The sequence below is a fragment of the Peromyscus eremicus genome, chromosome 5, assembly GCF_949786415.1.
Source record: "Peromyscus eremicus chromosome 5, PerEre_H2_v1, whole genome shotgun sequence".
Lineage (NCBI taxonomy): Eukaryota > Metazoa > Chordata > Mammalia > Rodentia > Cricetidae > Peromyscus > Peromyscus eremicus.
The window spans coordinates 47,234,964-47,261,543 of record NC_081420.1 but is presented as its reverse complement, the minus strand read 5'-3'; the positions used below and the strand labels follow the sequence as shown (position 1 = coordinate 47,261,543).

Below are 26,580 nucleotides of genomic sequence, written 5' to 3'. Positions count from 1 at the left end.
TTACCTAGTATGCACAAGGTCCAGGATTCAATCTTCAGTATCATAAAAAAAAAAAAAGACATGTATGTGTTTTAGAAATGGTGTGGCAAGCACCTCTACCTGTGGGACTTCTTCAGCCCTGTGTGCCCTTTCTTTAGTGGCATTCAGTCATGAAGGAAGTGTGAGCTGAGTAATTTAGGTTTCTTCACTTTCCTTTATTTCTTCTGCCTAATAGATTCATCTCTCTTGATTGGACTGTAAAGGTCATCAGAACAAGAACTTCTTCTTGTTTATGATTTCATCACCAGGATCTAGAAAATGCCTGGCCGACAGTAAGTGCTCACAAATATTTGTTGAATGAAAGAGTGTTATTGTCCATTTCATGTTAGCATCTCTTAGATTGAGTATTTTAATCAAATTGCTATTCATGTGAAGAATTCTTTATGGAAAATATTACAGATCAAATAATGTTTAGAAACATTGTTCTCAGGAGATAGGAAGGTGGATCTTTGGGTTCAAGGCCCGCCTGGTCTATGTAATGAGTTCCAAGCTACCCAGGGGTACACAGTTCCACCCAGTCTCAAAAACAAATTAACAAACACACACACACACACAAATAAAAAATCAAAACAACACAGGAAGAGAGAAAACCATACCCCACACCACACACACACATTTTCTCTCTCTTTCACACACACACACACACACACACACACACACACACACACACACACACTAGTATGAGGAAACAGTTCTTGTGCTGATGCTCATGGACATTTCCTCTTCCTCTCCCCCTTTTCTTTTTCTATCCTCTCCTCTCTTTTCTCTTCCCTTCCCCTCTTCTTTTTCCTTTCTCTTCCTCCCTTCTTTTCTCTTAAAAAATTAAAAAGATTGTTTCCTTCTCGGTGCTAGAGATGTAGCCCAGCTCTGCAAATGCTAAGCAAGCACTGCTCTGCTGAACTGTATTTGGTGCTGGGATGCTGCTGGTGTGCAAACAGGCAGGTCTAGACTGTGACACGGTGGCATGGAACACATCCGGCATGAGGACAGGTGAAACAGGTGTGCCCAAACAGCCATGTAGTCATTCTGGGACATGACAAATGTGCAAACAAGTATGGCCGGGCTGCCACATGGTGGCATTGGTACACACAGATACAGACATGTAAACAGGTTTGTGTTGTGTGATATTTTGATCGCATTTGACAATAAGTTTGCTTTCAGTCAGAGGGTGGAGCTAGCCACTTGCTAACCAAAATTAACCAGACAGGTTTTGGAGGACAGGACCGATAGGAGACAGGAAGTAGGAAGGAGGGGCAGAGAGAGGATCTCAGCCCTTTTTGGATGGAGGAATAGAAAAGATAGGAGGTCTCTAGTGGCTAGTCCACTGCTTCTCTGATCTTTCAGGTCCTCACCCCTATATCTGACCCCCAACTTTTTATTGATAAAGAATAATTAATGCCGGGCAGTGGTGGCGCACGCCTTTAATCCCAGCACTTGGGAGGCTGAGCCAGGCAGATCTCTGTGAGTTTGAGGCCAGCTTGGTCTACAGAGCAAGATCCAGGACAGGCACCAGAGAAACTCTGTCTTGAAAAAAAACAAAAACAAAATAAAAAAAAAAGAATAATTAGATAAATGCATCACCTGGCATCTAACTTGGGGCATGAAAGCATGAGATAGCCGCTCACCCCTGGTTTTGTAGCTGCCACAGCCACCACTGGCAGCCACTTCTGGCAACCTCAGTTGCAACCACAGTTGCAGTCACCATAGTCGACTGGCTTTTCCTCCCTTAACCCAAGACCTCTGGATGAGTCTGGGATTTTCCTGTTGCAGCCTCTCTACAACAGTCTCCACAAGCCCCAAATTCCACAGGCACCTAGACTCCAAATGCCTCTGGAGTTAGTCGCCCATCAAGGGCTGACTCTGCATTCAGGCAGCTCTGTGTTCTCACTTCCTACCCATTATACATACTGCTTCCCCGTGTTTTCCTGTGTCTACTTTTCAGATGGCTGGTTCCTTGGCTCCTTTTCCCGATGAGTTGTGGGTTTCCCCTGGACCCCCTCCTCAGGCTGCTGCTACTAGGTTAGCTGCTTGGACACCTGCTTCTATTGTTGCAACCACCACATACTCTCCTCTCACAGCTACATGCAAGCAGCTGCAGCTGCCCTCAGCCAGGCTGTACACTTCCTGTGTTCTCTGCCCAGCCATGCTATGCAGCAACAGCCAGCCTCACACTTCACTGTCATCGTCAGCAGATAGTAAAAAAACAAAAAACAAAAAACAAAAAACAACGGTTTTCCTCCCGTGTTAAAAGTGGCAAATATTATGATGCATGGAGTTAGGTCTCTGTATAGTTCCACAATGGATAGTTTGAAAATAGAACAATTAAATGGAAGGATAATCAATTTATCTGGGATTGACATAATGTCAATTATCATTTCAGTAATTCTTATTTTATCCCTAAAAAAGTTGTTTGATATCAGTGCCAAATAAAAAAAAATTGACTGATAAGATAAAATCCTTAGAAAGACATACTAATGAAAAATATTCACACACAGATGGGGGAGTTTAGAGCAGAAACTACCACACCATTACATTATGAAACTGAAGAGGAGTGACCCGAGGTTATTAGAAAACCAACCTTAATTTATCCAGTTACTGTTCAAGAATGACCACTAGATGATAGGTATCCCCAAGGCTATTCAGAAGTTAACTGGGATCCTATAGAAATATTAGATTCAAAGAGATTTAAGGAAGCAATAGTTTCATATAGTATGCATTCACCTTTTGTGAAGCAGATATTAAATTCATAATCCACTCAGAACAGAACTGACATACAGCTGGTGTGTGAATAGGTAAGCCCAGATTATAAGATGGCAGTCTTGGGATACAGCTGGTATGTGAAAATGTATCCCCAGTCTACCACATTGTTGTACCAAGACATGACCAATGTGCAAACTGATGTGAACATACCACTGCATGTCAGCCTGGGGACACAGCAGGCATGTGAAAAGGTGTGCCCAGCCTGCCCGTTAGCCAGAGTGGACCATGGCAGGTATGCTTGACAAACATGATCAGACCACCATATATTGGCATTGGAATGTGGTAGGTGTGCAAAGAGGCATGCCCAGACAGCCATTTGTTGGCTCTGGGACATGTGTCCCAGCATTGCCATGTGGTGGCATGGCCATGCCTATTTGCATACCTACCATGTTCAAGCACCTCTGTGAGGCAGTGTGGGCATGCCTGTTTGGATGCCTGCTCTATCCCAGTGCCATTACACAGTGGCATGGCATACCTTTTTGTCTACCTGCCATGTCCCAATGCTGCCATGTAGTGACATGGGCATACCCACTTGCATGCCTGACTGTATCCCAGTGTGGAATGCCTGTTTGTGCACCTGCAGTATCAGAGCATGATCTACTTACCAGGGAATTTCTTCAAGAGACCCAACTCTCCCTCTCCCAGCAGCTGTCAATTGTCAATAGCTCCTTGAGCCACTGGGGTGGGGTGGGGTGCATGGGAGTGGCTGGAGAGAGAAAAGAGAAGGAAGAAAATAATGTAATTATATTTTAATTTTAAAAAGTATAAAAAATAATACATACTGTAAAAAATATATTTAGTTCCTTGGCTAGGGATGGGACTTTGAGCCCATCTTATCTCTCCATACAGCTTGTGTAGGGCTTATATATTTGCCATTACTGCTGTTAGTCATACTGTGTCTGAAAGACATGGTTTCCTTGTATACCATGCACACCTCTGGATCTTCTACTTTTCTGTCCTTTTCCCACAACAATCCCAGAGCCTGGGGAAGAGGGAGTGTGATATAGATGTTTCATTTAGGGCTGAGAATTCTTCAGCCTCTTTTCTCTGCACACTGACCAGTTGTGGGTCTCTGTGTTAATCACCATCTACCGAAAAAGAAGCTTCTCTGATGAAGGCTGAGAGATGCAGTAATCTATGGATATAATTAAAAAAGTTTGGAGTTTATTTAATACTGTATTTATTTACCAGGATAATAGTAGTAGATTCTCCCCTAGGACATATGACCTAGAACCACAGGTTTTTTGGTCCAAATAGTGGTACTTCCCACTGTTTCCTTTTGTGGATTGGGCCTTACATCTGATCAGAGAGTGGTTGGTTACTCCCTTGATGTGGTACCACTGTTTCACCAATGGATATGCCTTGCTTTACCAGCCATTATTGTAGCTCACAGGGTCATAGCACTACAAAAACTTGTCAGTAGGAATGAAGCTCCCAGCTTGATTTCTCTGTTTCTGATGACTTAAGTATGTGGTGTATTCAGTCATATGGTCTCTTCCTACAGGTCTAGAGGCTAACTAAGAGGACAGGCAATAGCTTGTAATGGATGTGTTCTCTGGGACTTCGTTGGTCAAAAACTCCATTCCTGGCATGAACTTTTTGTTCTAGTACGGACATTGGGGTCTAGTACGGACATTGTTTTGTTACAGGGTAACTCCATTTTAACTCTTATATTTGTATATATGCTTCTACATTAGGTTTCTATATGACTTTTTCAAGAGACCTTTAGTGTTATTTGTCCCTCTTCATACTTCTAGCTCCATCCACTTTCCCGAACAGCTGAATAACACTCCATTGTATAAATCTACGACATTTTCATTTGGATAACCCTTTGCCAGATGAGGGACATCTAGAGTATTTCTATTTCTTTGTTATTCTGAATAAAGCAGCACAGAACCTGGATGAGCAGGGCTACAGAGTGTCTGGGGAAGATACTCAGCCACTTGGGTATATGCCCAAGAAATGCTTACCTGGATTATGAAGTATCTAGTTCTAGTTTTTTGAGGAACCTCCACATTGGTTCCCATAGTGGCTGTAAGAGTTGGCACTCTCAGCAGCAGTGCATAAACATCCCTCTATCCCCACATCCACTCCAGCATTTGCCAGCATTTGTTTTTGTTATCTTAGGCCCTGTGATTGGGGTAGGATGAAATCTCAAACTAATTTTAATTTACATTTACATAGTGACTAAGGATATTGAACTTGTAGAAAATATTTCTCAGTCATCTGTATTTCATCTTTTGAGAACTCTTGGTTTCATTTCCTATTTTAAGCTGGGTTGTTTGTTTTCTTGGTGTTTCATTCCTTGGCTTCATTGTATTTTCTAGATATTAAAGTACTGTCCAACATATAGCTGGTGAATATTTTCTGTAGTCTGACTCTTCCTTGAATAATGAAATAATGATGTCCTTTGATGCAAGAAGCTTTTTAGTTACATGTGGTTCCATTTATTACTTGTTGGCCTTAATGCCTACACTTTTAGAGACCTTCATATAATTGAAAAAATAATTCTAAATTTCATATAAAAATACAGATAGCCAAAACCATCATGAACAATTAAAAAAAATCTGCAAGGGGTATCACTGTACCAGATTTCAAGCCAGACTACAGAACTGTAGTAATGAAACAGCATTGTTACTAGCATGAAAATAGATAGATATATCTATCAAGTGAATAGAATTGAAGACCCAGATATAAGCCTACCATCCTATAGCAACCAGATTTTCAACACAGAGACCAGTATATATATTGAAAAAAAAGACATCTTCAACAAATGGTGCTGCTCTAATAGTGTAGCTACATGAAGAAGAATGAAACTTGGTCCTTATCTCTCAGCATGCACAAAACTAAACTCCAAATAGATCAGTGACCTCAAAATATGATCTGATACTCTGAACCAGAGAGAGGATAAATGAGAGGATATACTTGAACTCATTGGCACAGGAAAGGATTTCTGAACAGGACCAGATAAAACAGGCAGTAAGACTAACATACTCTTTTTGATGCTTGTGATTTTGGGGTATTATTAAGAAGACATTTCAAAAGGGTACATACTATGTGATTCTGTGTGACATTTTTAGAAAAGCAAAAACTGTGAAGACAGTTTGCTAAAGTTTGGAATGGTGAGCCAAGGAATTTCAGGGTGAGCAAAGAGAATTTTTATTGTAGTCAATATACTATATATAATATAACACAGTGGATTTATATCATTTTAAATTTGTCAAGAGCCATAGGATACTTAACACCTTAAAGCCAGCTGTGGCCTTTAGATGATTCTGGGTTCTCAATACAGGTTCAATGATTATGACAAAAATATTATGTCGTAGAAGGAATTGGTAATGGGCAGGACCAAACAAATGTGTGTTTGGGGGTAAGTGGAAGATGTATATATATTACCATTTATTGTCGCCTAAATTTAGTTGTGAACTGACAACACTCAAAAAGATAAAATAAACTCATGATTGGTTAAGGTCCTGATAACAAGTATCTATTGAATGTTTGCCACAAATAGGACATTTACACCACTCTTTTAAAGCTCAGGGAATATTGTGGAAGAGGGGGAAGAAGGAATTTAAGAGTCTGATGATAGGAAGAAGGACTGAAAAAGTCTCCTGACATGACACACCATTTTGATCATGAACCCACAGCAACTTCATTGCCTATACTGGTTCTATACAAGCAGGACCTATCAATCATGGAGGGGAGGGACTCATAGGGTCATACCCTTCCCTGGTTAACTGTCAGCTATTCATGGATGCTAGAGAAGAAAGAGGATTCATTGTCTCGAGTTATGTATCTGCTGGTGGATCCACCAAGCTCCAATGTATAACTCCACACTCATGGTCATGATAATGGCCATAGTTAAACTCAGTGGGTCAGAAAACAAAACAAAAGGACATGAAGTTGGGAAAGAGCCTGTAGAGAGGAGGGGGTGTTGATGGAGTAGGAGGGAGATAAAAAAGGTAGGGGAATAAGAGAATTTCAGGGCATTCTATACATGTACAATATTTTCAAAGAATAAATTTAATAAAAAAGAGAATGGAAAAACACAGAGATCTTTAAAAAATGATTTGCAAGGCACACAAATTTTAAAGTAGTAACTGGTAGGTTTAGTTGTTTATTAAATACAAATTAGAACTAAAACTTATTGAAATTATCATGACATTAGGTGTTTTGTATCATTTTTCTCATAAAAATTTCAAATGTAAAAATATATACTGTATGAAATTCTAAAAGAATAAATTTTAAAAAAATAAAACAAGAGTTTTTTGTTTGTTTGTCTTTTGGGACAGGGTTTCTCTGTGTAATAGTCTTGGTTGTCCTAGAACTCACTCTGTAGACCAGACTGGCCTTGAACTCACAGAAATCTGCCTGCCTCTTTAATCCCAAATCAGCACTTGGGATTAAAGGTGTGTGCCACCACTGCCCAGCAAGAGTTGTTTTAAAAGGAAAGAAGTCCCAGTAGTCTTCAGAGTAGTTATCTATCACCATAGTAATGTATGATCAAAGAGTACTACTGGCATGTAACTAGCATATGTCTACTGCTCATGTGTCTAGGATCAGCTCAAGGTTGGCAATGTGGCTCTAGGGATTTTGGTTGGGTTGGTAAAATATCTAGTGATTAACTGGATGTTGGTCTCCAGTCTGCTTGCCTCACTTCCAGCAGGCATTCCTCATAGTGACAGCAAAATCAAAGAGGATCAAGCTCAACTATGCGAGCCTTTTATGACTCTGCTTGTGTTATAATGTCCAAAGCGTGTAGGTCAGAGTATCATCTCACTGTAGGAAATGGAGAATAGAGGATGAAGGTGTAGCTTCAGAAAGGAGATAAGAATGGACACGCTTGTAAGTAATACACTACAATCTTAGGAAGGAGTTACTTTTCTTTTTGCATTTTGGTTTTTTGAGTCAGGGTCTCTATGTACCCCTGGCTGTCCTAGAACTCACCCTGTAGACCAGGCTGGCTTTGAACTCACAGAGATCTGCTTGCTTCTGCTTCCCAAGTTCTGAGATTAAAGGTGAAACAGTTACTTCTGATGGTCATTCAGTCTTTGCTGTTGAAAGAGTAAGACTTAAAGAAGAGAAGTAACCCTCTGTATAAACAAACATAAGAGTGTATACCAGGTAATAGTCATGGCCTGTCTATTATTGTATTTAAAAATATTAGGCATTGACTACTGTATACAGAGCAACAACAAAAACTCTGTAAGATTACTTTTGGCAGTGAAATAGGAAATACAATTTCTTGGGCATATATGATTTGCCCAATTGTTTGAGTAAGCAAATCCTAAGTTGAACACATTTTAATATTAACTCTATATATTATAAAACCTTTCCTGCTGTGTCCTCTCAGGTGTTAGAAGGTTTTAAAGGCAGATTTAGTCGTATCCAGCCCCTTCTGTGTTTATTTCAGGGAAGACCAACATATTTCCTTCTTGCTTCCAAATCTGAATTGTTTTTTCTGTTACTACATGCTCAAGTCCTGTCTTCGTGTAAATTCCTCTCTCTCTATCCTCTCCAGTGAGGCCAAGGCTCTTGCTCTACCTTCCCCTTGCTTACTTACTACCTTTTAAACGACCACCTCCAGGCACCTCTTAGGAGAAAGGATGCTAGTGGGGTGCATAACTGAGTCACCCTAAAATCATGGGCCAGATCTCAGGTAAATACAAACATGTCATTATATTGTCTGACAGTGAACTCCAGGAGGCTCTGAGCACAGGAATCAACATGTAACCAGTACAATAGTCTCCCCTTTGCCACAGTTTCACCTTTTTTTTTTTTTACTTTCAGTGACCCTTGGTCAAACACAATCCCAAAATATTAGATGGAAGATTCTACAAGGCCTAGAAACAAGGTGTACATTTAAAAAAATATGCTTTATTCTGAGTAGTGTGATGAAACCTGGCACCATCTTGCTCTGTCTAGCACCGTGAGTCACTGCTTTGCTTAGCATATCCATGTCTGCCCCGAGTTACTCAATAGCTTTCTAGGTTATCAGAAATAGAAGGTTCAGAATCATCTTTGGTTGCAAGCATTCGCGGGGGATCTTGGAACATATTTTCTGTGGATAAGGGGGAACTATTATATTAAATAATAATCATTTGATTAAAGCTAATGAGTGACAGTGATTGAGTGATTGGCAAATCTTGTCTGTTTCATTTACTACTCAGGTAACTTGGAGGAAGTTAACTTTTTATTTATTTTTTTTAGTTTCAAGCTTAAATTGGGAATATGAAAGTAGAGTGATACATGAAAATCATGGCAAGTAGGGTATAGTAACACACACCTTTAACCCCACCACTCAGGAGGCAGAGACAGATGGCTATCTGTGAATTTAATGCCTCCTTGGTCTACATAGCAAATTCTAGGACATCAAGAACTACATAATGAGACCTTGTCTAGAAAACAAATAAAAGAAAGAAAAAGAGAACTTGGCAGTTTTATATTATTTATTATTATTATTATCATTATATATATATATATTACTGTTAGAAGCTTTTACAGTACAAGGAAGAACTATGTTATAGATTGAATCATGTCTCCCAAAGAAGATATACTATCTTAGAATGTGACCTTATTTGGAATTAAAATTAAGTTCAAATGAGGTCATTTGGATGAGTCCTAATTCTCTGTGACTTTTGTCACAATAAAAAAGAGAAATTTGGACAGAGAGAGAGAGAGAGAGAGAGAGAGAGAGAATACCATGAAATGAAGGTAGAAAACTATATACAAGTCAAGGACTTTTACCAGAATCTTGGAGACAGACAAGGAACAAATTCTCAAAATCACCAGAAAGAACCAACTTTCTGACAACTTTGATCCATTGCTGCTCTATTGAAGCCACTAATTTTGCATTACTTCACAAACTCCTGAAGAGTAGCTGTGGGGACAGGCCACCTATTCTTACCTTTGAATACACATCAGGTGTGTGTTCTTGGTTTCCCAATGACACATTCCCAATGACACATTTTTCAGCTGTGATCTCTCTACACATCCTACCCTAATGGTGATGCCTGCTCAGGAGCTTAGGACCCTAAAGGGTATTTTGTGGCAGAGCATCCTGTTAGCCCCCAGATAATGCTTAGTGGCTTTCAGTAAGTCAGTTTTCCTTGTCTTTAATTCTTCTCCAAGTTAATCAGTCAGGCAAACACTGGTCTATCCCAACCGTAGAATTAATTATTCATGAGCATTGGTAAAGATCTGTCTGATTGCCTCAATTTCCTTCATATATCCTGTTATAGAATTGTCCCTTATAAACATATAAAACTGTACCTTTTTTAAAAAAAGATTTATTTATGTGTATGAGTGTTCTGTCTGCATGTATGCCTGCAAGCCAGAAGAGGGCATCAGATCCCACTACAGATGGCTGTGAGTCACCTTGTGGTTGCTGGGAATTGTGGTTGCTGGGAATTGAACTCAGGACCTCTGGAAGAGCAGCCAGTGCTCTTAACTGTTGAGTCATCTCTCCAGCCCTTAAAACTGTACCTTTAATATCAGCTGAGTATGCCACCTTTTCTTTAACAGTACATAATTAACAAGAGTTGCACTGTGTGGAAAATATGACCACAGAAGTCAGAAGCTGTGAAGTGTAATCTTGATTTTAGGATGATGACTAGATTAAGACAAAATAACACAGCCCACTCCTTCCCATATATTATGAGCTAAGAGAAAAATTAGCTTTGGTTAGGAAAAATCTGAAGTCTGGCATGTGTGTGAAAATGTATCAACATGTGTCACTGATACATAGTCAGCCCCACCTGTTTTCCATTCTCTCGTTCCTACTCACACCTTTTTGAAAAAACATTTTTTTCCCTCACAGAATAAATCAAATCTGCTTATATAGTGAGAGCCACATGGTTGGTCTTTTGCAGGATTTGAAAGACTCGTGTTTACGTTGGTTCTTTGTGACATTTGCTCAGTGCTAACTCTCCGAGGGCCGTGTCTGAAGTTTTCTTAACAGGTAGGATTTCCTACAAACCAGTGTCTCCCTGTTTGCATAAAGGACAATTATGAAATAAAGCTCATATGGTTTGGGTAGAGTCCTAATAGGCATGTACAAGGAAATTGTTTTAAAATCTGCTCCTTTATTCAGGGATTTGTAAGTGTAACAATAATGACTTTCTTCTGAGGTTTGCTTGCCTGGAAGCTAGTATCCTTCTGTGTTTTATTGCTTACACTATTCATCAAGAGCACAGGCTTGATAAAGATTTTCGTGTGTTACCATAGACTTCTTTTTTTTCCCAAAGATTTATTTATTTATTATGTACTCAGTGTTCTGCCTGCATGTGTCCCCCAGGCCAGAAGAGGGCACCAGATCTCATTACAAGTGGTTGTGAGCCACCATGTGGTTGCTGGGAATTGAACTCAGGACCTCTGGAAGAGCAGTCGGTGATCTTAACCACTGAGCCACCTCTCCAGCCCCCCATAGACTTCTTTTTGCAATAAGGAACATACTCAGTGCCATACCAAAGTGAGTTTATTGACATTCCTTGAAGATGTATGATGGAAGAGAAAGCGAGGCCTGAGTATCACGTGACATTTCTTTTGTAGATGTAAGCAAAATCAGCCCAGTAGTATGGACGTCTCCTGTTATTGACTAGAACAAAGACTTGTAAACAAAATTGTTATGGACATTTCCTTAGATAATGGAAGCTGCAGGAAGTAGACTAATGGAACAATATTTACTCTACATACTACCTCTAGGCACCTTTCATCTACTAGAACAAAGGGACTACATGTCATTAACAGGAAAATAATACTTTCTCTTTTGGACCTTGTGATAGCTGGAATAGTCATCCTGCACATTTATGATACAGTATTGCAGTAGTTTTAATAACGAACACTGAAAGACATAATAGTAATAATAATAACAACAACAACAAGAATAATAATAAAGCACCACATTTTGTTATGTAAAGTTCTAACTACTTTCATTTGAAAGTGTTTCATCTTGACTGGGAAAACATTTGTGGCAACTTAGAAATTTTCTGAACCCAAATCTTAAACATGTGGCTTGGTACATGGACTGACGATGAGATTGCATACTATTAGAAGTTTCATGGAAAGCTCAGCTCACTGGCTTGCCATACAAACATTCTTACTGTTGAATGATGTGACTTCATTATTAACAGGAAAATATTTAAATCTTTCATGATTAAAGCTTGCCAAAATATCATTTAGCATTTCATTTTTTTCGTTAGCTTTCTCAAAATATTTGTGCTATAATAGTGATGTTAGTAAAAATTATCACAATGTCCTTCAGCTCATGTACACAGGATATCAGAGAGAATTCAGTAGTTCTAGAATAGCTCTGATTGTGTAGACTCAATTTCTATTGGGGAGATTATCATCTTCATGTTACTAAACATTGTCTCCCAATAAAGGATATTATACTCATAAAACTAGATATAAAAAAAATCTTGTTTTAGGGGTGTTAGGACTTGTGATTATTTTGCAATTGCCTTTATGGAGAAAAAAAGTTCAAGATTACATATGGTCACAAAAGATCTGTGTTACCCAAAGAATTATATGATTTGAGGTGATTTATATCTTCTACCATTAAAATTAATAGAAAAATTATTTCTACAGTGATGTCCTTATGTGTAAGTGTATATACATATAAACATATAGTTATATGTATAAACCTATAGTTATATGCTTATATGTATATATATTGAAATTATGCATAATTTTAAAATTGGTCTCACATATGACTTAAAAAGTCTTTCCATGACTAATTTCTCAGCTCCTCCTTTTGATTTCCTTCCTCCCTGCAAGGCTGAAATCATAAGTTGGGCTCGCTCTCTGAAGCAAGCCTTACATTCAGTAACTTTGGTGCTGGTATCGATGCCATTTTTCATTTTTCTAAAATACTATTGCTGTTTGGAGAGGGCTTCATAAGGTCCCCAAACCTGGCTAACGAGCTATTGGCAGCTAATGACTTTTGAGAGTCAGTTTTCTTCCTTCATTCTTTCTTTTTTCAAAACAGAGTCTCACTATATAACTCTGAATGTCCTGGATCTTGCTCTGTAGACCAGGCTGGCCTCCAACTCACAGAGATCTGCCTGCCTCTGCCTCCTAAGTGCTGGGATTAAAGGTGTGTGCCACTACATCCCAGCTATGAGAGTCAGTTTTTTTGTTTTTTTTACATGCATGGTGTGTCTACATCCTCCAGGGGATGGCCTCACATGTTTATTGACAGCACAAATTGGACTCCATGGGTTATAAAGGAAAAGATGGCATGAAATTGAGAAGGGACTGAAGGCTGAGGAGTGGATCTAGAAGGAGTTAGGGAGAAGTGTGTTGAATGAATATGATTTAAATGCATTGTAAACATTCTCAAATAATTAATAAAAAGATTATATTAAAAATACTACTGCTGAGACTGGAAAGATGGCTCAGAGGTTAAGAGCACTGACTGCTCTTCCAGAGGTCCTGAGTTCAATTCCCAGCAACCACAGGGTGGCTCACAACCATCTATAATGGGATTTGCTGCCCTCTTCTGACATGCAGGCATACATGAAGGCAGAACACTGTATAGACAATAAATAAATCTTAAAAAAAAATAGAAATACTATTGCTATTATGCTTGCTTGTTGGGATTTATGTAGAGCTTGGCATTAGGTTAGAGGTATAACTAAAAATTAGCAAAAACAAAAAACAAACAAACAAAAAAACCCCAAACATTTATCTGAGTTTCTTATTCACATGAAATTTCTAAGATAACTTGTCCCTTTTGTATGTTGGTAGACTAAATAGTAAACTAATTTATAGATTGTCTCATTTTTGTAAATTGCAAGGCTCTCAGGAGCTGCTTCCTGCATTTGAACAGCTTCCTCCTTTTCAATGTATGGCAAGTGTTAAAAATGTTGAATTCTTGAATAAACAAGTTTTTGTTTATGTATACGATGAATTCTAAATATGCTGTTTAAAGGGTTAAATATTTATTGAAAGTGATTTTATTAGTTCTTTAGTTCTGATTTCATTAATAAAGAACAGCTTCATTGGAATTCATTGTTTTTCAGATACTGAAATATGGACCAAATTTTACCCATCCCTAAGCTGTCTATCATACAACTTATACTCCATTTTTAGTAAAACTTCGATTTAGACAACAATGGAAAGCTAAGTTTCTTCTATGTATACTTCCTGTTTGACAACAGATATACAGGAGCAAGGAGTGCTTGGCATTGTGAGTAATTTTTACTAAGAAAATGTTTAGAGTGCAGGACATAATGCACTGGTGTAATGAGCCATGAGACACGGCCTCATCTTCAGTTAACTTTACATTTGCAGACGTTCCCCCTTGTTTTAATTTGTTGACTACAACAATGGATATTCAAATAGTTGAGTCTCTTTAGCTTTTCTTTTTCCCAGTGAAGAAAAACACTTCCATTTGTGTCATATTTCAGACAACATGGATAACATGGTTACAAAAATAGCAAATGACCATTATGGTTAGGTTTATCTCAAATGTAATCAAGATGTCAGGCTGTTTGTGGAGCCTGAAATTGTTTTCCTAAAAACACATTTTCTTAGATATTTCACTAAATGCTAAAAAAATGTTTTTTCTGGACACGAGTCAGTGTGTCTTCAAACAATTGCTGTGGACGAAGGAGAAGTTCATATTGCCCGTGGTCCCTAACAAGCACCGCCACTCTCCACAGCTCCTCATGTGTTTCTGTGAACATCAGATGTGACAGGATGTGAACAACCATGATTAAAACTAGAAAAGAAAAAAGAATGAGAAAAGTACTAAAGGCAAAAAAGAAATAAAAGGTTTACCTGTCAAGTCAAGAAACCTGGCTTCAAACAAAAGCCATGAGATCTATTTGGACTATGTGTGTGAGAACAGCTTAAACAAAATTCATGTATTTAAATAAATGTCATACGTCCTGTTCTTTTTCCTGTTTGCCTTATCACTTTCTGTGTAACAAAATTGGAGTTAAAGGGTCATCCTTCAGTCCACAGCAATTAAGATTTCCTCCTTGAACATGGTGCACAAGTTTGTGCTTCTCGTGTGGTGAGTGTTCACTAGGGTGCTTCCCCCACCATGCTTTTCTCAAGTTGAGTTCATAGTCCTTATAACCATTGGACTTACTGATAACCTTTATTTTCTTGCTGCTGTTAATTGCTGGAAGTTCCTTATTTGCACCATATGTCTAGGCTAGTTCTGGATGATGGGATTGATGCCACATATGAATCATGAGTTGGATGAAGAAAAAAAATCTGTGTGGCCTTGGCTGTCCATTGAATGGATAGAATGCATAGGAAATGCAGAGATAGAGAGGAAAAAAAGAGTCAGCTTCTAGGTCTGGAAATGGTTGTTAGAAATTATGAAAAATGGTGGTTCTGCTTGGAAGTCATGGGCATATAAAAGCATGGAATGCTTACAGCTCAAATTATCCTTAAATGATAGAAATGGAAGTAAACATTTATTACCATTTCGTCAAGTGTAGCATAACTTGCACTCGTATTTCACTGTTAGGAATGGAGGTATGTGGAGGTATGCACAGACCTTGAGACAGCTGTTTTGTAGTATTGCATACAGGCTAGCAGTTCATTGGAAACAGAGGAGATAAGCCTGAAGATTAGATCTTAGAAGAAGGCAATTCTTCATGCACAGCTTTTGCCAATTCTAGTTTGCTTTGAAATAAAAATCATGGAATACCAAAGTCAAAGGAGGGAGAGGAAGTCATCCCCGAAAGGGTGGCGTCACTGTTCAGGACAGTGTCAGGCAAAGTTCCACTTCCTCACTCCAGTCCAAAGGTGCTGGTTTCTTCTACTGCCGTTAACAGCTTTTCATACAACATGGAGTATGAAGGATATGGTGGGAGATCCAATCGATTGAAGCATGTGTGTGCCCTAAACGGGGGAGAAAATACTGGTCAGAGTATTTTAAGGACTGCTTCTGGATACATCAACAACTTTAAAGGGGAACCAAAGCAGGCCAGACAATGATTTAGGACAATCACAAAACACTGCAAATGGTAAACTATGACCATTGAGACATGACAAGTTTAGGAAATTGAAGAACTAGAAACAATTAATTGTTATTTGTAAGAAAACTACACTACATTATAACCAAAGTAGAAAGCCAATGGTCAACTCCATGCTATTAAACTGATTTGAAGTTTAAATATGAAGGAGGCAGACACATCATTAGTGCTAATGGATCATTCCTAAGCATCCTTGCCTAGATCTGAGTTCTGGGCCTTGTTAGAGAGCTAACAACGTTCTGTAATTCTGAGATCCAATTCTCCACATCAGGTGTGCTCTAGAAATAGGTTTAACTCTTCAGTACCGGAAGAACATATATCAACTGATGCTTAAGTGCCCGACTCACAAGAATATCGGAGCTTCCGAGACAGTCCTCCCTCAAGCCTGGACTGTCTTCCCACCATTGCCATCCCTGCAGCCTTGTTCAGTCTGGGCTTCATTCTGCAGGCCCACACTTGCCAGTGTCTGTCTTAGACTTACAATGTCTTCCCTATTACATGGATAACAACTCATGGTATAGGAAACACCTATGTGGATATCCAGCAGCAAGTGGAGAGGCATAACCACACAGATTCTTCTCTAGGAGCTGTTTCCTGTCAGGAATTCTTTTTCTATGGAAACTTGATGCTGGTCCTTTGACCAAGCAGGGAGAAGGGTATATTGGTACAGCTGGAAGTTAATTTTATGCCTTTTTCTCCCAGGTTGGGTGAGTGATATGTTGAAGTAGTGTTTAGATATCAACTAGCACAGAAAAAGACACTAAGCTAAAACAAAACAAACCCAGAAAATAAAAGTAAACTTCTCATTAGAATTTTATTTGGGACATTAAGTATTTGAATCACAAGATCTGGGGAAGTGTTTATAATCTATACCTGTGTTCTGAATTACATAAATTAGAGTATGTCAGGACACTGTAGAGGCTCAGCAATTGGGATAATGCAGATTCTTTGGAAGATGAAGAAAGGGATGAAGGAAGAGGGAAGTTGGGGTTTTCTGTTGAGGGAGAATCTGATGAGAGCATTGGTGTTTTGTCTACCAGCATCCAATCCTGCTTTTGGCAACAGCTCCCTCTTTATCCTGTGTTCACTCAACTCCACCCTTTCCTGCCTGTCTCCCTCTGCTTCAAACCCCAGATGTCTACATAAGACAGCAGAATATCTGAGTGTAGGCTTTAAGGACTTGATTGGGAGAAAATATGAAATAAATAGATATTAGCAGAGTTCTGTGTTTACCTAAGTGTCCGGAAGGCCTAGATCACTTCAAAAGAAGACAACTGAAATGTTTTAGTTACTATCATAATATTTGAAATTAAAGGCAAACTCAGAGAATTGGTCAGGGCAAGGATTACAATGCTTTTCTTGGTGTTTAGAAAGGCAGACAGTAGTCTACCCACTGGACTGTGGCTGACATAATTAGGTGGTACAGTAAGACCCAAGGTGAACTACCGTGAAGCAAGATATGACCGGACATCTAGGCTTTCTTCCTCTGGTCATTTTTTTTTTGTGAGTGTAAATGTAGAAAAGAATCTCTTATTTAGAAAGTAATTAGAACCATATTAATTCTATGAATATACTTTGGGGGAATAAACGGTATTAGAGAGCAGCACACACTCTGAGTGCTCAGTGTCTTCACCAACTGCTTCTGTTGAGTTCTTCACAGCCTTATTAATTCCCTAGATAAGGTCTAGTTAGTATCCACAATGAATTCAGTTAGACTCAGTGTTCCTGTATGCTCCTCATACTACACGTGTGGGCTTTTTGTTTGTTTGTTTTTTATTTTCAAGGCAGGGTTTCTCTGTGTAGCTCTGGCTGTCTGGGCACTTGCTTTGTAAACCAGGCTGGTCTCAAACTCAGAGATTCACCTGTCTCAGCCTCTCAAGTGCTGGGATTAAAGACCTGTACCACCATGCCTGGCTCTGGGTGTGGTTCCTGCAGCATGGTACTTGCCATTGCTTGTACATTGGACTACGTAGTGAGGCAGGTGTTGGTTAGTGTAGCATGCAGGGAACCGAGGTTTGGGAGACCCCTATTCTGACTCCAGGCTAGCTGCTTGTTAACTTTATGATCTTGGAAAGTGTGGGAGCCCACAGAGGCTTCCTAGTGACAAATTACTTAGGGTCAGAGAATCTGAGCTTACTTTACCCAGCAGGGCTGTGTGAGGAGATGATTTGGTCACAGATGTGTTTACCAGGTGTTTGGAAGGGTCTACACTTGGGTGTACGGTGTGCTTTGATCTTTTGCCTGTCCCCTTGATATATTATAAAAAGCCCTTTTAAATTAAGGAAGAGGCTGTTGGGTGTTGACCCAGGCCCTCCTGAAGCTATCTTGTGTTTCTGTCTTTCTTCTTGTCATCTAGGTCTCTCTTTCTATGTATCATTTCTTATTTCCTCTCTCCTCCATCTAAGAACCCTTCTAAAGGTGGGAGCAGGTTGGAGCTGGACTCCCACAGAAAGTCAGCTAATCTTTTTGGATCTCAGTTTTCTCACCTTTGAAATGGGAATAATAACACATGCTGTGTGCACTTCAAAAACAAAACACTATTAAACTCTGTTCATACTGTGAATCATCATTTCAATATAAGAGCCTGTTTATTTATTTACTTTTGGAGACAGGGTTTCTCTGCATAGTTCTGGTTGTCCTGGAACTTGCTCTGTGGACCAGGCTGTCCTTGAACTCAGAGATTTGCCTGTCTCTGCCTCCTGAGAAAAGTCTCTTTAAAAACTATGATTGTGATAATTGTTTTAGGAGCTGTATTGAACTTATGGTGACTTAAGACCTTATCTCTTTTCACATGATTTACTGAGAAGTAAACCACTTGCACTTCATAACCAATGTTTTGAACTCCACAGAATCTCCACACACAGGATGGAGAACATTCAAATTTTACTCTGTTCAAGTCAACTTAAAGGTGTAGAATTTCAGGGTGGTTTTGGATTTGGGTTGTGCTAGTGAGTTCACTGATTATTCTTGTAGTCATCTACACAGCTGGTTTCTCTGAATCCTCTCATTTTTCCAAGTTATCAATCAAAATGTTAACCAGTACAGTGCCAAAGAAAGTCTTGCTCACATCCTCTGGACACCACATTCAAGTTGATAAAACCAAGTAAGGGAGGGTTAGTAGTGAATCCAGCTATACAGTTTATGTCTTCTCTTCATGAAAATCATCTTCCACTGCCTGTCTACAGTCCCATTCAAATAGGTACTGTCCTACTTCCTGCTGAACTGATTGGTTCAGGTCCTTCCCCTAACCCTAACTCTTCCCAGATCTTCCCCATCTCTCTACCAAAACAACCTTGTATTATTTTTCTCTCTTTCTTTGGAAAAATCTACAGAAACAAAAATCAAAACAAACGAAAACCCAATAAGACATAATTGTCCAAACAAAATAAAATTACACCCCACCCCACCCCCACCCCCCGCCCAAATAACCCTATGGAATTTGTCTTGTGTTGGTCACCACTCCTGGGCATGGGGCCTCTCCTTGAGTGTTGTTGATATACCCAGTGACACTTCATTGGAGGAAACCAATTTTCCCTTTGCCAGCTGGTATGGCAAACACCTTCTTGGATAGCGTTGGGACTCTATGTCTACTTCACCTCTCAGTGATGGGACTACATCTGATTTGAACCTGGGCAAGACTTGTGCATGCTGCCACAGTCTCTGTGAATTCATATGTGTATCAGTTCTGTTGTGCTCAGCAGACACTGCTCTGTGGCATCATCCATCTCTTCTGGCTCTTACAATGAAGCTTGTTCTTGTAGTAGAGACGGGAATTAACACAGAGACCCCAAACCGGACAATGTATAGTGACCACTCAGTTCTAAATGGGATGTCTTCATCAAATCCCTTCCCACAAGCTTCGTGGATCTATGGAGAAGAGGGGTTAGAAAGATTATAAGAGCCATTTATATTATTTAACTTATGGAATCTGCCTACTATTTTTAATTTTAATAAGCTATTGTGAGTAGAATGCAGTGCACACTGCAGGGAATAAGAGTAAAATCTGGTGTAAGGAACTTTCACATATACACACAAATAAACATATATGTATTCATATATGAATGTGGTGATGTAGAGGATGTTTCTTTCTGTGACTTATGGTTTGAACAGCTTGAAAATCAGAGATCTAGATAGTTCTTCTGTTCCTTTTAATACTCTGAACTTGTAGCTAATTACATTTATTAAATATTTGGGGGACTAGGAGAGTGGCACAGTGAGTAAGAACATTTGCTTTACAAGTATGAGGACCTGAGTATGAATGCTCAGAATCCACATAAAAGCCTGCTGTGCTGCAGACGCCTGTAACCACAGCATTGTGGGTAAGATTCTTGGAGCCAGCTCATTAGCTAGCCTCGCTGAAATGGCATGTTTTTGGTTCAATGGGAGACCCTGTTTCAATGGAATAAGGTAGAGAGTAATAGACAATAACTAATAACCTTCTCTGGCACATAGTGGCACACTACCCACTTCACACATACTCCACATACAACACTCACACACACACACACACAGAGATACACAGAGAGAGACACACACAGACATACAAACACAGACAGACACACACACAGACACACACAGATACACAGACACACACAGACATACAAACACAGACAGACACACACACAGACACACACAGATACACAGAGACACACACAGACATACAAACATAAATACACACAGACACACACACATACACGCACACACACACATACAGAGTCTCTGGCATTTTTGGTTAAACTTCCCTTTTTAAATACTCCTCCAGACTGTAGAAGCCAAGCCCATGTATCAGCCCAGTGATCATTACCACCTCTTTCATGTTTCATCCACAGTATCATATGAAGTTTCTTCACCAGAAAATTGTATCCTAGGAACCATAATGTTCAATATCCTTTTAAAATTTCATGTGCTTCTTCAGAGGCAATTAATTGGACTTACAGTTTTTTTTCCAGTCTGACCTGTGAGACGGTTTTTGTTGTTGATTTTAATTTTCTGTGACACTACTTGGAACGTTCATTGAAGAAACAGTTGTCTTTTTTTTTTTTTTTTTCTCCCCAGACCTGAGGACCAAACCCAGGGCCTTGCACTTGCTAGGCAAGTGCTCTACCACTGAGCTAAACTTGCCTTTTACTTCGTCCTCCTCTTCCTCTCCCTCCTCCTTCACTTCCTCTGCCTCTTCCTTTCCCCCTTTTCTTTATAAGACAAAGTTTCAGGCTGCTTTGCAAACTGTCATAAAGCCCAGGCTCGCCTGGGACTTTTCTTCCTTCCATCTCAGCCTCCCATGCTGGGATTCCAGCTCTCTACCACCGGACCTGGCTTGCTCTTCCTTTCTGCAGAGGGAAGATCTGAAGAAAGCAACTCCAGGCCACTTCCTCAAGGTGGGGGCCAGGTACACTGGGACTCACAGTCCTGGGAAGCCTGCCATGTGGCCTGACCAGGACTTCCTGAACTATAGTTCTGGGGATTCATATGTTATGTTTTTTATTCTACCCTGAGGTAACATTTTTTAGGTTCTTGGATTTTTCAGAACTTGTAGTTAGGAGTGATTATTAATTATTAAGTCATTTTCATTGTTTTCTTAGAGGTATGTACTTCTTAGTGCTTTCCTATCTCAGGAAAGCCTCTTTCTATACGAAATTCTCTTCAAGGTCTGCATCTCATTGGCTTTGTAGAGATGTCTTGATCCAGATGTGAAGTCCTGTTTGAAGTCCAATGTCTTCCTTAAGAACACTTTGTGTGAGCCAACAGTATAATATATACTTCAGAGAAAAAATATATATATTGCATCCAATCTGTGTCTCCTTAGCAACAAGAGCAGTGGCTTATTTCCTGAAGACTAGAGCGGAGACCTCAGAAGGTGTCCTACCACAGTGACGTTTCCTTCACAACCTCTGGGTATCAGTTTTTCTCTTGCTATGACAAAGCATCTGACCATAGAAATTAAGGACGGGAGGGTTGATCTTGTCTCAGGTTAAAGGTACAGTCTACACGGTAGTAGGAGTATGAGAGGGATGGCCATTATGGCATCCATAATCAAGAAGCAGGGGAGATAAACGCTCTCACTCAGCTCACTGTCTTCTTTAAACATTTAATCCAAGACCCCGGCCCATGTATGACGCCACACATATTTAGGGTGGGCCTTCCTACCTCAGTCACGCTATCTAGAAACTTCCTCACATGCCCAGAGGTATGTCTTTTAGGTGATTCAAATTCCCAACTAGTCAATATTAATCATCCCATCCTTGGACATTTCTCAGGACTCAGTATGTCTTCCTGAGCATATGTTGGTGTTTTCTCAGTCCAGGACTGGGTCATGCTACCTACTTAGCCTAGAATTCCCCTCTTCTCTATCCCTTAACACCCACCAAATGCCAGTTTCTTTGAAGCATTTTCTCTGAGTAGCTCAAGCAGGATTAAGATCCTGAATCATTCTCACATTGCACTGCTATAAGCACCTTGAATTCCCCTGATTCTCCCTTTTGTTGTAATTATTTATCTTTGGTCTGTATTTCCTTCTACTGTCAGTTCTTATGGGCAGGTGTCTTGTGTCTCACCTCCTCCTCGTGTTGCAGACTTATAGGGGTAAGCTATTATTAAATGATGGCCCAAACTATGTTTTCCTAAAATAAAAGCAGAATGTTTCCAAATAACTTCACTATAGAATCGAATATTAAGTTAGATTTGTCTTTCAGATTTTTCAGCTCTCAGTGGAGTTATGAGATATGTTTTGGGCTGAAGATGTGCTGATGACTAGAACTGTGTAGGCAAGCGTGAGAACTACTTTCAACTACTTGTTGTTAAGCAATTATTAATATTTACTAGTTCTCATTGTTATGCAGCAATTTTCTCTAAAACAAAAATTCTATCTTGGAGGGCAGCTGAGGTCTGAATAAGAACAGTACCACTAGCCATGATAACACAGAATGGGGAAAGCTCCCAGCCCCACTCCTAGACAAAGAACTATATGCAACCAAGGACTGCTGAGAGAGGAAGAATTAGTTTTCCCCAGGGATGAGACTTCTAATTTATTAATACCAAGTGGTCAGTCCTGAAATCATGTATATAACAAGAAACACTAAATTAACTCAGGAGGTTATATTTCTATATATATGTGATATATATATATATATATATATATATATATATATATGTAAGAAAGAAAAAGAAGCCATGAATCTGAGAGGGAGAGAGGTGGGACATGGGAGGATTGGAGAAAGGAAATGGAAGAAGGGAAATGATGTAATTATATTTTAATTAAAAAATCAAATTAAAGCCGGGCAGTGGGTGGCACACATCTTTAATGCCAGCACTCGGGAGGCAAAGGCAGGTGGATCTCTGTGAGTTCAAGGCCAGCCTGGGCTACAGAGTGAGTTCCAGGAAAGGTGCGAAGCTACACAGAGAAACCTTGTCTCGAAAAAAAGGAAAAAAAAAATCAAGTAAAATTCTAAAGGGAGATTATACATTCATTGTTGCAGGGAAAATACTTAAAACTCAGGAAGTATACAACTTAAAAGCTGCATGTAAGCAGTAAGGGCTGCTGAGAGATGGTCTCAGATCAGCCAAAATGCCCGAGGATGCCCTGCAGAGGCTCAGACTACCTGAGCTGCCTGCAACAGCCTCCTGAGCTGCGTGTGGGTTGTGCACTCCACACTTCTAGCTTTGCTGAGCCATTCTGGGGTGTGTTTCAGGCGATGCACCTGTCTGAGTCATTTCTGCTCCTGTCAGTAACCTCTCACCCATATGTCTCTAAAATCTCCACTAAATGTCATTGGTTCACAAAGTTGGACTTTGGTGGAATCATTACTTCGATCTGCTTCCAGTTCCCTATCTGGGGTGAACAGACATTTGGTCAGCTCTTCTCGGGAACAGAATCACTCAACACTCATCAACATCATATGAACTGTCCTCACGAAAACAAGAAGTCTGAGAAAATTAGATGAAAACTATACTTCATTAAATCTTTCAATTATATGGATTTAGCAAGGGTATTTTGGTGCTGCTATAGTTTGTATATAGCATGCTCCCTGAAGGCCTATGTGTCAAATGCTTGATTTCAACAGTGATTGGGAAACAATGGGACTTTTAAGATGTGGAGCCTAGTGGGAGGAAGCTAGGCCATTAGAGAAATTTCCTCAAACAGACCCTTGACTATTTTTCTCTCTTTGTTTCTTTCCTTTTCTCCCTCCTCCTCCTCTTCTTCTACCCCTCTCCCAGGCATGAGGTAAACAAGATTTTTCCCACTATACTCTCCCATCATGATGTATTGTTCCCTCATTAATCTAAAGCACCAGGGCCAATTGGTCATGGACTACAACAGTCAAAATAACCTTTCCTCTTTTTAAATTAATTTATCCAAAAATTTGCTACAATAATGGAAATCCAACTAACATAGATGGCTATGTATAGATCTGTATCAAATATATATCTTCTGTAACTAGAAAATATGAAAAGATGATAATGGGAATCTGTCTTTGTCACTGTTCAATTGCTGTGAAAAGACACCATGATAAGGGTAACTTTTATAAAAAAAGCATTTGATTGGGGCCTTGCTTACAGTTTTAGAGGGTTAGTCCATGATCAACATGGTGGGAATCAGACAGACATGGTGCTGTAGCTGTAGCTGAGAGCTTTACATCCCGATCTGCAGGCAGCAGGCAGAGAGAGAGAGTGCAACTGGGCCTAGTGTGGGCTTTTTAAACTTCCAAGCCCACTCCAGTGACACACTTCCTCCAACAAGGCCATGCCTCCTAATCCTTTCCAAACCATTCCACTAACTAGGGAACAAACACTCAAACATAAATAGCCATTATGAGGGCTCTTCTCATTCTAACCACCAAAGAATCTATGTTTTATTATGTTTGTCAAAGCAGTATTTATTACTAGAATGCCTGTCCAGAAGTATTTCTAGTGATCCTTATTTTATTGACCAAGAACATGCTACTCAAGTGGAATAAAAAGGATTAAGGAAGTCTTGGCATTAAAACTCATAGGGTAGAAAATTTAAATTGCCTTTTTAAAAAATTTATAACACAATAGGTTTTTGATAGAGCACTGTGTAGAAATCACTGTAGAAACCCAGGAATATACATGATCCCATCTCCATATATTTTAAAACTCATTGGAAAAAATACAGTGTATATACAAATATCTAACTATCCTATGAAGTATCAAGTATGTGCTATAGATATATGCTATTTTTGGAGGGGTTACTTTAGGTTTCCAGTATTTTTACAATAATGACCTTGTCTTCCCCGTCCTCTATGTTAGCTATTCCTCTAAAGAGTATTTAAATTGAGTTTTGCATCAATTGAGCAGTCTGCCATTACTGGCAAATGGACCTTACAGTCCAAATATGATCAACAATTAACACTTCACTAAGAATATCATCTCAATCCAAGTCTTAGAGGCACTTTACTTACATTTTAACTAGTAACTCAAAAAATAATACTTTGAGTGACAAGCAAATATTCTATCTTAAAAGATGATCTCCCAGCTGGGTGGTGGTGGTGCACGCCTTTAATCCCAGCACTCGGGAGGCAGAGCCAGGCGGATCTCTGTGAGTTCGAGGCCAGCCTGGTCTACAAAGTGAGTTCTAGGAAAGGCGCAAAGCTACACAGAGAAACCCTGTCTCGAAAAACCAAAAAAAAAAAAAAAAAAAGATGATCTCCCCAAACTCAAATAGTGAAGCATGCTTTGCCACTGAGGTGAGTTCATGAAGCGTTGGTGGGAGCTGTGTACCTGGGAAGAGATGTAATTTTCCCCCATTTCTCTATGCAGAACCGCCGAAGCCCATTGCTTCCCCGCAAAGCCGCAAAGCCTTCATAGGGCACACTCGATGTTCCTGTCACAAACTGAAGTAACCTCAATCTCTGCTCATTATTGAACCGTTCCACCGCAGCCCAGAACCAGCGGATCACAAGATGGCCGTCATGATAACCTGGTTAAAAAAATGAGGTGGTAGTGGGGAGAAAGAGGATGTAAGGAAAGGAGGAAGAAACAGATGTGTTAACTGAACCATAGCTTGAAGTCTTTTGATTTTGCTGATAATGGTGTTTAGATAGGCAGGTCTAAACTAATTTATATAACTTGGTCAAGTTTTAAAACAAGCAGATTTAGATTATAGCAATTTTACAAAAGAACTGAGTGTTTGAGAAGTTCATTCTGAGGTGTTTAGTATTTATTTAAATGATTGGAATACAACCTAAAATATCCCAGCCTTATATGAGTGTAAGTAAGGAACAAAAGGCTCTACAAAGTCAGACCACCTATGTTTTCTTTGTTCTGATGTCTTAGCTCTTGGCAACAATGTAACACAGGAGAGTCTAGGGCTTAAGAACAGATAGAAGTAACATATAAACCTGGCTGAAGATGACAGGTTCCCAGGAGTCATGACTGCCCCCAAAGAAAAGCCTGTACCCATCACACAGTTGTTCTCCGAGTCATGCCTGGGCTGCAGAGCTGCTTTAAGGCATCATCGGGGAGCTAGGCTTGCAAGAAACCATCTAGAGAAATGACCACCACTCACAACAAGGGAAGAGGCATTCAAAGAGAGGGGAGACAATGTGGGTGGAAACGGGAAAGCTTCGGGAAGGAAGCAGGGTTTGAATTTAGCACGGGATGCATGTGTGTAGTACAGCAAAGAGAGAGGATTTTTTTAGTAGAGGAAATAAATAATGAAAATGAGGAGAACATGAGATATCAGGACGTAAGCTAACACAGATGGGTATCTGTAAAGCCTGGGAGTCAGGGGGATACTGGGACACTAGGAGTCTTACTGGTTCAGCGG

General features: G+C 39.7%; 1 protein-coding gene and 1 long non-coding RNA gene across 2 annotated transcripts in view; one reads left to right on the top strand and one right to left on the bottom strand.

Moving 5' to 3' along the window:
• Positions 1–200: 200 nt before the first annotated feature.
• On the top strand, positions 201–25,808 carry LOC131911399 (uncharacterized). Its single transcript, XR_009379358.1, has 2 exons — positions 201–311; positions 25,572–25,808. It is a non-coding gene; the product is annotated as an uncharacterized LOC131911399 (long non-coding RNA).
• The window catches only part of Hecw1 (HECT, C2 and WW domain containing E3 ubiquitin protein ligase 1), a 154,420-nt gene continuing 139,093 nt past the window's right edge, over positions 11,254–26,580 (bottom strand). The window contains exons 26-27 of the mRNA XM_059263384.1: positions 25,533–25,731; positions 11,254–15,663 (exon numbers count right to left, since the gene is read on the bottom strand). Of these exons, the coding sequence (XP_059119367.1) occupies positions 15,552–15,663; positions 25,533–25,731 (311 nt within the window). The 3' untranslated portion in view covers positions 11,254–15,551. The remainder of the gene's footprint in view (positions 15,664–25,532; positions 25,732–26,580) is intronic.